Below are 14,380 nucleotides of genomic sequence, written 5' to 3'. Positions count from 1 at the left end.
GTTCCCCACCGTACTGCTTAACACAAATGATTCTCTGTGAAACAGTAGGATCGTCCCCTTTACTAGGACATCCATAAGACCGGTTGAACGACGCAAAGGTCCGTGCAGACACCATCCAATGACATCACCTCCATCTAAGGGCCAGGGCTTCAGGGTCATTCCCCAGGGTAGAAAGACCTGCTAGTCACGCGACTCGGACCGCACCTTCCGGGGGTGGGGCCGGGCGGCTCTGCGCGTGCGCAGCGCTCCGGGGCGGGGCCCGCAGGGCGCCGACAGTTTCCGGCCTGTTTTCCCCGCCTCCTGCGTGGCTGCCGCGGTCGGTGCGCTGCGGCGGCGGCCGAGAAGGGGTGTTGGGGGTCGGGGCGCGGTGAGGTGAACTAAGTGCTGGAGTGGGTTCCTGGAGCCATGGCCTGCTCCTTGGTCCAGTTCTGCCACTTCCAGGACCTCCAGGCCGCTCGGGACTTCCTCTTTCCTCATCTGCGGGAGGAGACCCCCAGCGGCGCCGTGCGCAGGGACCCCAGTAAGTGCCCCTCGCCGGCCGCTCCCTTCCCGCCTCCCGCCTCTGCCTGGCCGCATCGGGCCTCCCCCGCTCGGCGCCGCCGCCGCCGCCGCCGCCGCCCTCTGGGCCCCTCGTCCCGCCGCGCCTCGCTTCTCCGCAGAGCTGACCCCCGGCCGCTGCTTCCTAAAGCCCTGCGGGCTCCATGGGCGTCGGGCTCCTTTCCCCTCGCCCCGGCCTCTCTCCTGATCCCCTCCGCCCTCACACCGACAGCTGCGCCGGCTTCCTTCCTCTGGTCTCTGCTAGTCCTGCTCCCCCAACCCCCTCCTCGTAGCTTTCTCCCCGGCCCCTTCCCTCCACCCCCGGGGTCTCCTGTTCCATACCGCCGGCTCCGCGATCGCACCCCCTCCCCATTTCTTGCCAGTTTTCAGCGCTCTGCCTTGGCATTACCCCAGACCCCGATCTCTTCCATTCCTGGGGCTGGGGCTTTCTGCCACCTCCCTTTTGAAAGTGTCAGTAGCCCCCACTCTTGCCCTTCTTCCACTCGCTTCCTCCCATTCAGATTTAGAGAATGGTTGCTTGACAAGTGAGTGCTCCTATGGTAGTGAATGTCTCCCAAATAAAGAAAATAAGTTGTCAGGTTAGAGAATTGAATGTGAATTTTAAACCAGGAACCTAAATTACAGTAATATTCAGAAAAGTTAATAGGCTTTATCGACGTGAAAAGTCTTCCATTTATCATTATCATCAGTGTTAATTAAGCACTTGCTCATCTGAATGTAGTATAAAATCCCAAGGCTGATTTGACACTCTGTAGTTGCTCAGAATTTCCTGTGTTTCCGCTTTTGCAAGGGAATGTGTTTTGTGTTTACTGTTTTCTAATCTTTCCAATCTGCGTGTTTATTCTGAACCATTCACTGTGATTCAAATCAAATAAGGTTGGTGGTCCTTGCCTCTAGCAGGTGTAGTGGGGGAGACAGGCAAATAAATTACCAGCTACCTGACTGTGATAGAGATACCAGGGACGGCTGCCTTGAAGTTGTGGTGCTTAAGCCTACCTTTGAAGTAATAGTGAGATGAAAAAGGGAGCGATAATAGTGCAGAGGAAGGGAGTCGTGAAATGGCGTGGTATCTAAAGAGCTAGGGAAAGCTGAATGAGTGAAGAGGAGGAGTGTGGGAAGTGAGGCTGTAGTAGTGGTAAGAAGCTAGATCATAAGGGGCCTTGTGAAAGTTGTGGGATGCTTTGGAACAATGTAAGCCAAGAAATGACCTGGTCAGATTTGTCTTAGTGTAAGCAACAGACATTTATTGAATTATTATGAACTCTGGCAGCAAAGTGGAGGAAAGATAGGATGTGAGCTTGAACTAAAATAGCTGCAGCAGGATTTCAGAGGACAGGACTTGGTTAGAAAGCTCTTAGAGAAGTAGCATCTGTAGGATTAAGGAAGATCTGGTGAGGGGCCAGGGTATCTGGTGAGTGAGAGGGAGTTTAGCATGCCTTTGGCAAGGGTATGTAATGAAGGAGATAGATTTGTATCTTTTGCACTTTAAATGTTTTGATGGGTCCAAATTAGGAATTCCGGTGGAATAATAGGTAAATAAGGATTAAAACTTGGTAGGGAATCTTGGACCAGAGCTATTAATTTGGGAGTTAGCAGGAAAGAAGTGTCAAATTCAGTCTCTCAAGGATTATATATACTTTGATGTAACGTTTATGTAACTTAAAGCTTCTTTAAAAATAATAATACAAGAAAAAATGTTAAAAAAGAATTATATATACTGTGAAATTAACAGAACACTGAAGATGAAACCATAGAGAAGCACTGAATTTTAAGGGTCAAGTAGAGATTCTGGGAAGAGGAGTGAGGAGTAATAGAGGAAAAGCAGATGAAATAAGAGAGTGTGCTTTTAAAACAAATGAGGGGAGTGGATGTGGCCTCAGTGACTGAGTGCCTGCTCCCACATAGGAGGTCCTGGATTTGGTTCCCAGTGTCTTCTAAAAAACAAAACAAACAACAAACAAACGAAAAAACCAACTCAGGGGAGCCTATGTGGCTCAGTGGTTGAATGCCGGCTTCCCGCATATGAGGTCCCGGGTTCAGTCCCCAGTCCTGATACTTCAAAAGAAAAAAAAAAAGATAAATTAGATCATAGCAATCCCCTCTCTGTAACCCTCCATGGCTTTCCATTGCACTTAGCATAAAATCCGAAGTCCTTAGGTGGTGAGGTGCTGCCTCCTGCCACCTCTTAGAGGTCATACTTCTTTTGCTTCAGGTGCACTTTTTTTTTTGTTTTTGAACCAGCTGAGCTTATTTATGTTGTGAGGCCCTTATCCTTGCTGTTGCCTTTTCCCTGATATCTCTGTACACATTTGCATCTCTAGCTGCATCTTGTCATTCAAATATGACCTCAGATGTCTGCTCCTCAAGGAGTCCTTTTCCCATCATCTTCCCTGAGGTCAATTCCACCTCACTGACTTTGTTACTCTCTCATATTTATTTATTACGTCACTATATCTGCTTTCCAGTATTGTAGCCTCGAGCCACATGTGGCTTTTGAGCCCTTGGAATGCAGCTAGGAGGAACTTTTTGTTTTAATCAACTTTAAATTAAAATAGCCACATGTGGCTAGCGACTACCATGTTGTATGGCACAGTTACAGATGTTAAAACTCAGGCACACGATTTACCACTTGCCCAAGGTCACATAGCGAAGGGGAGACCCGGAATAGGAACTCACTGCAGGCAGCGGGGGATATAATCACATTCCAGACACTAAGATTAATTTGCAGTATGCTTGTAAGCCTGCACTTATTTAATTTGTTACTCTTTTAGGTCAAATTCTTAGATTTATGTATGTTGGTGTTATTGTGACTGGCATCAATGCAGATAGAAAATAAACGGGCTCTTAACTAGCAAGCTCCTTTGTAAAACCTATATTTTGCAGTTAAAATGGTGATTTAATTTACAAATGAAAATCAGAAAAATAGCTTGTCCTGCTGTGGAATCTTGGGATGACAGAACTATGGATTTCCTTAATCATCCCTGGCCATCTTTTAGTTTTCAAGGTATTAAACGAGCTCTTCATTAAGTGTTTTCGTTTCCTGGCTCTAAAACAAATACCATGCAGTGAGTTGACTTTAAACACCAGGAGTTTATAGGCTCTGGTTTTGCGGTAGGAGAAGTTCAAAAACAAGGCAACATCAAGGCAATGCTTTCTATTGTAAGACTGTGGCATTTGGGATTGGCTGCTGGTGATCCTTGGTCCCTGGCTTTTCTGTCACGCGGCAGTGCACACCGCTGACTCTCCGCTTCCCTGTGTTCTCTTGACCTCTGACCTCTTCCCATGGCTTTCTCTCTTTGTGTCAGAATTTCATTCTGCTTGTTAAGACCCATCTTGGTTCAGTTCGACCACACCTTAATTGAAGTAGTCTTCAAAAGGTCCCGTTTACAGTAGGTTCACACCCACAGGAATGGCTTACGATTAAGAACATGTTTTTCTGGGGTACCACGTTAAGTGTAAACTTTCCCGAGGATGAAGTTTTACAGAGTATAAAGTTAACAGAAATAGCACCTGCCTACCTTAAACCACTGATGGTGTCTGACTTTGTTTTTCCTCACTTTATTAGTATATAAATAGTTACCTTATTGGGAAGCAAGAACCATAAGGTCATTTTTAATTTCCTAGGCTTCCCCACCCCCGTAGGCTTTCTTTTTTTTTTTTTTTTTTTTTTTAAGGTATCAGGCTGGGGATTAAGCTCGGTACCTGGCGTGTGGGAAGGTGGTACTTAAACCATGGAGCCATATCTCCTGCCCTGAGCTGGTTGGTTGGTTGGTTTTGCTTGTTGTTGTTTTGGGTGTTTTGTTTTTGTTTTGTTTTGTTTTTTTCTGTGTTTTTCGGAGGCACCAGGGACTGACCCCAGGACCTCCCTTGTGGGAAGAAGGCACTCAACTGCTTGGGCCATACCCTCTCCCTATTTTCTTAGTTTTTATAGTTTTAATTTCTTATCCCAGATCATCTCTAGGGGATATGTAAAAAAGGTAATTCATGGCAAGTTATTGAGGCTTTTTGTTTATTTGTTCTAGGTAAATTGTAATTTTAGAGGCTTATCAATTAGTTTAAATAGCACTTTTATTTTAATAAAGGGCACCTGCCGTAGTTACAGTGATAATTGAACTGTGGGTTCCTAGAGCTCAATACCACCTTCTTTTATATTTGAATATAGTATGGCTCTATGTTACTTTATCTCTTCAGTTATAAAATGAGGCCATCTTTTTTAGCTTGCTAAATGCAGCCAAAGCAATATACCCAAAATGAGCTGGCTTAAAGTGGGGGTTCATTAGATTAAAAGCTTACAGTTCTGAGGCTGTGAAAGTGTCCAAATCAGGGATCACCAGGAGAGCCTTTCTCTCTGAGCTGCAGCTGTGGGTGATGAGGAACATGGCAGTGTCATCAGAAGGTGTAGTTGTGTGCCATCTGGCATATGGTGGTGTCCTCTCTTCCTCCCCTCTCCCCTCCTCCAGGCCTTGTTGCTATCGGCTTTTGGCTCAAGTGGCTTCCTCTCAGCTTCCGTGTTTGGTTGATTCCAGCTTCTGGCTCCTGAGGCCGCCTCTCTCTGTTTCTGGGTTTCTGTTTCTGCAGCTTTTTTCTACGTATGGAGCTTATTTATTTATTTATTTATTTAAATTTTTAATGTTACATAGAATATATAGAAGATTCCCATATGCCCCGCTCCCCACACCTCCCACATTTTCCCACATTGGAACGTCTTTCATTAGTGTGGTACATTCATTGCAATTGATAAACACATTTTGGAACATTGCCACTAAGCATGAATTATAGTTTATATTGTAGTTTACCCTTTCTCCCACCGAACTCCGTAGGTTATGACAGGATATATAATGGCCTGTATCTGTCACTGTAATGTCATTTAGGATGGTTCCAAAGTCCCAAATACGCCGCCATGTTACAGACGTTTTTCCCTCTCCCTACCCCCAGAACCTCCAGTGGCCACTGTCTCCATATCAGTGATCTTTCTTCCATTGCTAGAATCACAGTAAGTCTATAGTAATACCAGTAAGTTTACGTTAGTCCACAGTTCATTCCGCACTCCTGAGGACTCTGTGATGGTGATACCCACTCCACCTTTAATTGAAGGGGGTCTTCAGTCCCATAAGGCCGATGGATGGGACTCTCTTGCTTGCAGTTGTAGATACTCTTGGTTCCTTAGTATGTTGTTTGTCCATCATCTCCTCCTTGTTAATTGTCCTGGGTGAGCCCAGTGAACTGGACAGTAGTTGTTGCAACTCCATTGAGATTCAGGGCCCAGCTGGCACATGGGCAGCCCCAAGGTTTAAGTCTCTTGGACATACTATGTCTGCAGCTTTTATTCCTCTGTGTGTAAAGGACACCAGCAAGAAGATTAAGACCCACCCTGGCTCACACAATCTAATCAAAGGTGCTTAACTGGAGTAATTTAATCAAAAGTTCTCACTTAGAATAGGTTCACATGCAGGAATGGGTTAGCTTTAAGAACAGGATTTTCTGGGCTCCTGAAAAGACTCAAACTGCCATAGTCTTCTGTAGCTTCAAAAGAGATCTTGAGGGAAGTGAATGTGACTCAAGTGATTGGGCTCCTGTCTGCCATGTGGGAGGTCCAGGGTTCGATTCCCGGGGCCTCCTGGTGAGGGCAAGCTGGGCTGAGTGGAGAGCTAGCCTGCAGAGGAGTGCTGGCCCACGCAGGAGTGCTGGCCTGCATGGTGCTGGCCCTCATGGAGAGCTGGCACAGCAAGATGACAGAACAAAAGGAGACATACAGGAGAGACAATAAGAGAAGGTGCAGGCCAGGGAGCGGAGGTGGTAAAAGAGATTGAGCCCCTCTCCCCCACTCTGGAAGGTCCCAGGATCGGTTCCTGGTGCCACCTAAAGAGAAGACAGGCAGATACAGAAGCACACACAGTGAATGGACACAGAGAGCAGACAACGAGTGCAAAAGCAATGGGGCAGTGGGAGAGAATAAAGAAATAAATCTTCTTTTAAAAAAGAGACATTTTGAACCCTTCTATTTTCCAATGCTTACTTTAATGATAACTATTAATTGTTTTTGTTCAGTCAAATGGTTTCTATTTTAGGAATGAAATTTGGCAAAATGGATAGTAGTATGGGTCTCCACTTAACCTAGAATGACATTCTTTCCATTGCCGCTGGATTTCTAGAGCTATCTGAAATGTATAATTGAGTTGGCAGTCAAGTAAATACCTAAACAGAGAGTGAGAATATTTGGAGATCATTTGGGTATTATAATATTGTGAGTCTCTTAATTTACCTAACAGGAAAATAATTTCATGTTGACGTGTTGCAAAAATAGAGCTGCTTTCCTTCATGCCTCTTACTAGAAAGATGGAAGGGTAGCTTGCAGGGTGTTATGTTTGCGTCAACTCATGTTATTGAGAAATTACTGAGAAAAATGGGCTTTTTAGGATAACCTAAATTCAAGGATTCACTTTGCTCGGTAGGATATTACAAAGGTATAAAATTTCAATTTTTAAAAAATGTACTTATGGAAAATACTTCTTTTGGTGGGGAATCACACTGCAGAGAGAGAAGTAATCTGATATAGAAAATTTAATAGGAATTTCAGAAACTATAAGATTATTGGGTTGCTGTAGCTATTTAAAGTTTGGAAGAGTATCTTACAGATAAAAGTTTACATAGGAAATTGAGTCTGGACCATTCTTTAATTTCTTTGTTCAGCTAATACTTATTGAGCACCACCTATGTACTAGGCTCAAAATGGGCTTAAAGATAAATAAAAATAGGTCATTCTCCTAAAAAAGCTGTCATATAATAAAAGGAACATAGTATGTATATAGGTGGTATGCTGTAATTTGGTACATAAAAAAGGGAGAATGAAGGAGTGCTGGTCAGTTCTATAAGGGGACTTTGAAAAGTCTTCATAGACAAGGTGCCATTTCCGCCAGCACTTAATAATTTAGTAGGTCTCATCTTGTGTAGATGTCATCATGCAACGGATATGAAACAGTATATGGGATTCAGAGCTGCAAATAGGAAAATGGAGTGGCATGGTGGAGAGTGGTAAGAGGCAAAGCTGGAAAGCTCTATAGAGGAGGATTTTATTCTATGCGAGGTTCTTCAGACTAAAGTAAGAGTATCCTGAGGATTACATGGGAATTTGCCCAGGGTTATTTGGTAACAGGTAGTTTTAAGTAAATCAGTTTCCAGGTATGCCTGTGAGAGTGCCTACTTTCCCACCATGCCTTCTCCCACTCTCAAAGAAAGGCTCACCTCTCACATATCCTGAATCCAAGATGTGGGAAGCTCCCTTTTCAGGGCACCATGCACTTCTCGTACATCTTATTAAGAGATTTTCAAATAATTTTTACTTTCCATGTTTAAATAATTAGTCACCAAATGCATTGTTTATATGCATGACGTATTATATGATATAGTTATATTTTTCTCAGTTATCTACTAATAATAATTGCAGTAAGCCCAGCAAGAAGAAAATTGCTAATACTTAAAGCCTTATGATCACAGGAAAATAATCGGTTCTCATTTTATGTCTTTTTTTTTGGTGGAGAAATCTTTGGACTGATAATAAAAATCTTCATTAAATTAGAGTAGCATTCTTTGGGAGAAGTGAAATGGAAATACGGTATCCGGGAGAAAAATTAAATTAAGAAAAATAGATGTCGGTGAGTATCAATTCCCTATAGTATATATAGGGTCCACTGAATAAATTTAAAAAGGCAGTGATAGTTTTATTTTAAAATGTCCATGTGTACAATATATCAGAAATGCCATCCTTTTGAACAGGGATACATACTATTTTACAAATTCTTTTATGGACTTTATGAACAAAAAGTTTGAAGAACTTTCTCCTTGGTGTTTAGTGCTTGCTAACCTTTTTTTTTGCATTATAGCATATATAGAAAATGAGGCAAAGCTGCTCATGGTAGGAAGCGACCTGCCTGAGGTTCCAGTAACCCTAGACCCTAATTGGCTGCTCTAAGACCGGAAAGAATTAATATTTTGACTCACTGTAAATGATTTGCAGTATACTAGGAATCTCTGCTGTAGACATAGTAGCCATTGAAGGTTTTAAGCAAGAGTGCAGCATTTCAAGATTTAAATTATAGACAAATGATGGTTACTGTGAAAAGGATAGTGTGGGCAAGAAGATGCTTGTAGAAGTCCAGGCCAGGGCCACGAGGCAGAACGAAGGCAGTAACGAAACGGGGATGGAGTTTGAGATGTACTCGATTTAGCAGTGGGAATCTATGAAAGGAATTTGAGCTGAGAAATTAGATAATTAGGCTAGTATTTTAGAGATTTTTTTTTTTGTCAGCAGAAAGGAGTATGCATAGGAGACATGAGTGAAAGTAGTGGAGTGACCAGTCAGAAAGCTGTTTGAGTATTCCAGAAGGACAGATGATCTTTTCTTTTGTTTGCTTTTTCTCAGATCCTGTTTAATGGTACATGGTGACAGTCCTAGAATTATAAGACACTTTTTTTTTCCCACTACCGGGACAGGAGACTGAACCTGGAATCCCGTATGTGGGAAGCCACTGAGCCACATGGGCTCCCCGGAGTTGGTTTTTTTTGTTTGTTTTGCTGCTTGTTTGTTTTTGTTGTTTTTAGGAGGCACTGGGAACTGAACCTGGGACCCTCCCGTGTGGGAAGTGGGTGCTCAACAGCTTGAACCACATCCACTCCCACACATTTTTTTTGAATGATTACTGTGCTTAATACTGTTCAGGGCTATTGAGGCCCTAAATGAAGGGTAAGTCATTGTACCGTCCTCATGGAGAGAAATACTTGAAACTCTTAGTGTCTGCCGTGCCCATATTCCTCCTATGAAAAGGAGACGAGAAGCAGTCCCTTGAACACAGATCCCTTTTCTTTTGTACTATGTCTTGCACACAAATTCTCCAGAAGAGAGAATCTCATTAGGTCAGAAGTATAAGCAAATACCCATTATCACATTGCTTTTTTTTTTAAAGTCAGATATGAAAACCACCTTCTGGCTGCTTGTATCCTACCGTCCAGATATTAAAAGTTCAGTGCTCTGCTATTCAATGTGGTAGCCACTAGCCATATGTGGTTATTTAAATTTAAGTTTAAATTAATATAAATTAAATAACAATAAAAATTTAGTCATATTGGCTCGGTAGCCACGTGGCTAATGGCTCTATATTGGACAGCACAGATAGAAAACGTCCGTCATTACAGAAAGTTCTTTTCGAAAGTACTGTCTTAGTGAGTATCCATCCAGACTTTCTGTGCTTAGACAAAAAAGCACGCACACATATATACACATAAATATATTCACAGACACACATGTATGCTTAGGCATTTTATTTATCATGATTCTATTTTTGTAAAATGCATAGTCTGCAACTTTTTTTACTTAATTACATAATGGTGTGTTTACAAGTCTATTTTTTTTCCTAGTGGTTGCATAGTATTCCAATGAAGATGTCACCAGATAAGTTTAACCATTCCTCTATCATTGAATGTTTAGGTTATTTCTGTTTTTTCTGTAAGAACAAATGCTCCAATGAACATCCTTATACATGTCTTTACATATAGTGCTATTATTTCTCTGCCATTTTGTGAATTGACTATCAAAAATGTATGTTTTTATATGGTATGAGGGGTCACTTATTTGAGTACAAGAGTAATTAAAATTCTAGAACTGACGGGGACCTTAAAGATGGAATCTGATTTAATCATGGTGGACTGAATGAAATAAACCCCTGCTGTTGAAATTGAACGTGCTCTTCATTTAAGATGGCTAGGTATTTTTATGTGCTGAGAGGAATATGCTGATGTGAAATTTATGTTCTCCTTTTCCTTTTCCCTAGAAATAGTAAAAGGTTAATAATTCTGAGGCATTGAAAATTAAGAAGTAGATTCTCTATCCTTTAGTCTTTTTTTTTACTTTATGCTGTATGATGTTTTCCTTGCCTTGCTCCAAAAAAAAAATTCAAGTAACATTTGTTGAACCCCCATGTATTATTTATAAGTCATAAGTTCTAGAGGTTCTTGCTTTTTATAGAAACAAGTTCATTATCTCTTTTTTTCTTGTCTCAGAATGGAAATGAATTTGCCTCTATGCTAATAGGATCTTTTATTAGAGGATGGAGATTAAATTAAGTTTCTTTTCCTAACATTTAATGGTTCAGTTTCTCATTTAGTTTTTGATCTTGACATACTCATATTGAAAAAAGCAAATACTGTCAGATTAATTGTCCACTTCTAGAATTCAATTTCCTTTCTAGCTTCAGGTCTTTGTTAAATGAAAAACACGTGCTCAGTTTATGAGGACAGACTATTCAGAAGCAAATTAGAATAATGTATTTTGGGAATTAAAGCTGTGGAAAGCAAGAGTTCAATTTCTCATTTAAGCTTTCATTGGTAGAATTATTCTTTTATTGGCAATACACTGAACAAGACTTCTATTATTATTTTTTGATGAGTGAGTTAAAATCTATGTTCTCTGGTTTGAAGGTTTCAATGACTATATCACTTTTTAAGTGAGAGACTGACCATTTTTTTTATACTAGTATAATCTAATCTCTCCAGGGAAAAAATCCTTTCCAGAGAATATTGTGCTTACATTTCACATTTTAAAATAATTGATTTTATTCATTCAGACAAACTGTTTAACTTGATAAGGGTAAGACAAAGGGTTTATGGGGAGTGGATGTGGCTCGAGTGGTTGAGTGCCTGCCTCCCACATGGGAGGTCCCAGATTTGGTTCCAGTATCTCCTGAAGAAAACAAAAGCAAACAACAAGCAGAACAAATGAAAACAAACAAACACCAGCAACAGCTCAAGGAAGCTGATGTTGCTCAGTGGTTGAGCACCAGCTTTCCACATACAAAGCCCCAGGTTCAATCCCCAGCCCCTGTTACTTGAAAAAAAAAAAGAGGGATTATGCTTATATTACCAACTACCCTAGACTATTCAAAATAGACCTGTTCAGTGATAGGTATAAAAAATTAAGAAATGAAAAGTCAAGTTATTAATCAATAATGTGGTAGTTGCTTTTTGTTACTATTATTTAAAACTTCATCTTGCACCTCTTTATTATTCTCTATATCATGTAAGTTGGGGATCAGCATCTTAATTTTATATGTATAGGGAGAAGTTATGATTCAAGATGTGGTATGAAAAAAAAGAGTGAACAGTAACTTAAGCAAATGAGGTAGACATAACAAAATAATTTAAGCTGGCAAAGTTTTTTTTGAGGTACGGGGACTGGGGCTTGAGCCTGGGACCTTGTATGCAGGACACTGGCCCTCAGTCACTGAGCCACATCAATTCTCCTCTGTCGGAGTCCTTGTCTGTTTGCTCGTTTTCTTTAGGAGGCACTGGAACCGAACCCAGGCCCTCCCATGTGGAAGGCAGGGACTCAACTGCTTGAGCCACTCCACTCTCCTGTGGCAAACTTCTTGAAAGACTCAAATTGAATCCTCAATGCCATCCTTAATTTTCTGTGAATTTGAGGAAAAATGGCTACGAATGTGAAAAGAATAAAATTTAAAGGAAGCGCATCCAAAATAAATAAATAAATAGATAAATAAATAAATAAAGGTTCAAAATTAAGTAGAACTCTCTTGTGCCTAGAAATGGCATTTTATCAGTAGGCTGTACAGAAAATGAGGTGAGAAAGAAAGCGCAGTGAGAACATGTACTTGGAGGCGTGTTCCTTGCATCTGAAACGCTGTCCTCATGTAACATAGTTGTAAAATGACTGCTCTAGGAGCAGCATCTGGCATGTGAATCATACCGTGAAAGTAACTGGTACCTTAAGATCTAATTTTAGACTTTTCCAGCAGGCAATATTTGCTATTTTTGAGCTGTTTTCACTATAAGCTGCTATACTTTGACAAAAAGAACATTTGCGTAATGGAGTACAGACACAATTTAAGAATAATGTGGATGTTCTTTTTTTTTTTTTTTAAATCAGAATGAGACTGTATTTATTGGGAAACTCATTTACCTTTGTAACTTATTTTTTTCCTAGTCCTGTCCAGAAATTCAGTTGTTCAAAGTCTCACATAATTGAATGAGTTGATTAGTTTTCCATTATTGATGCAGGATCTTTTGTTAGCTCAGATACAAGTTTTATTTCCAAATGTTGAAAAATACCTTTTGTTGTGTGTATGATGAAATATAAAGATCCATTAATCTATATCAAGCCATTTACTCTGAACTAGATTTGTAAAGGAGTTTTTCCTACTTCATCTAATTCTGTCACTTAGACTTGAGATAGAACAAAAATACTGTATTTTTTCCTATTACTTCTTAATCAAAACTAAGGAATTGGTACTTTTTAATTATTCTGCCTCACTAAAATGGCATGGAATAGAAGAGAATTATCAGTAGTCTATTATAATTTTACATAGAAAAGTTACTTTTAAAAGATGGTTTTGATCTTGAATATATAGTCTGTAAAGTTTATAAACATAGTTTTATTTTGCATTCCTGTTGAAATGCAAATTACAGAATCAACAGCTGATTTTTTCATTATATTTTAAAATACTGATTTACATCCAGCTGCTTTTAAGGTAGTGTGGGAGGCATTTTCAACGTGGTTTAAATTCAAAGACTTTATTCATTCAGCAAATAGTTATTATGCACCTATGGTGTTCTTGAAAATATTTATGTATGTGTGTGACTTAAGTATGTATGCACAAGGTGTACACATACCTGTCCTCTAAGAGTTTAGTTGTTTAGACAGGTGTACATTGGTGATAAATTGGATGATTACAAATTAATGGACCAAATAATCCAAAGCACTGTTTAAGTTCTGAATGAAAAATGCAGTCAGATGCTGTGACTTCATAGGAGGAAAAAGGTCATTAGTGGATGAAAGAAAACTCTGATTTCTGGAGAAGTTGGGTTTGGAGAGGTAGAGAGAAACCGGAAGCCATTTAATTGAAAGGTTCAGGATGGGTAAAGACAGAGAGCAAGGAGTGAGGGTGATAATTTTAACAGCTGTTGAGGGCATCTCTGTGCCAAGCAGGGTCCCAAGTGTGTAGCATATATTAACTCATTTCCTCCTCAGTTTTGAGGTAAGTATAATTAGTAACTTCATTTTGCTGAAGAGGAAACTGAGGTGGTAAGAAATTAAATAAGTTGCCCAATGTTATAAAACTCCTCAGGGGTAAAACTGGGCATCCGACCAGGCAACCCAACGCCAGAGACCTGACTGTTAGTCTAGACCTGTGCCGTCTCACACCGCGTTTGTGACTCGGTCACATTTCTCTTGGACAGCACTGTGGAAGTGCCCACCGTGAGTGAAGGATCCAGTTGGAGTGAGGAATAGAAAGACGGGGGTTGGCTGGCAAAGAAAAAAGTATTTAGGACCAGATGAGAGTGGCATTTAGTCTTGAAGCTAGGGTTCCTCAGCGTGTCATCCGTGGACCACTTGCCTTCGATTCGGGGAGTGTGGGAGAGTTGGTCAACGCAGATTCCTGGACCTATTGTAGACCCGAAACAGATTCTTTGAGAGTGGGGCCATAATCTGAAATATCAGTCAGCCTTAACTCATTTAATATCTTCCTTACAAAGATCTTAAGGCTTGGGGGAGACGTACAAGAGAAACAACAACTCTGGTTTTATGAAAACAGTGAATGGGAATGCAGTTTTATTAATTTTCTATCAATTTCGTTGTAGTGTACTTCTTCCATAAAATGAAGAACACTGGCAGTTGTGACATTATCATTTAAAGAATTACTTGTTAGAGATTGGATGGTTGCGATTTATTTATTTAATAGTATGGGAAAGAACATACACATTTACGCTATAATTTATAGCCTAGCCTTTAATTTAGGTGAGTGCCACATTGCTC

The 14,380-nt window shown here is 40.5% G+C and overlaps 1 protein-coding gene across 2 annotated transcripts in view; it reads left to right on the top strand.

Moving 5' to 3' along the window:
* The first annotated feature begins 209 nt into the window (after window positions 1-209).
* The window catches only part of RAB3GAP2 (RAB3 GTPase activating non-catalytic protein subunit 2), a 156,340-nt gene continuing 142,169 nt past the window's right edge, over window positions 210-14,380 (top strand). For both annotated transcript variants that reach the window (XM_058275231.1, XM_058275230.1), the window contains exon 1: window positions 210-520. In XM_058275231.1, coding sequence (XP_058131214.1) covers window positions 406-520 — 115 coding nt within the window. In that variant the 5' untranslated portion in view covers window positions 210-405. The remainder of the gene's footprint in view (window positions 521-14,380) is intronic.

Source organism: Dasypus novemcinctus, chromosome 13 (assembly GCF_030445035.2).
Source record: "Dasypus novemcinctus isolate mDasNov1 chromosome 13, mDasNov1.1.hap2, whole genome shotgun sequence".
NCBI lineage: Eukaryota > Metazoa > Chordata > Mammalia > Cingulata > Dasypodidae > Dasypus > Dasypus novemcinctus.
Note: the sequence above shows the minus strand (reverse complement) of the source record. Positions and strands in the feature narration are given on the sequence as shown.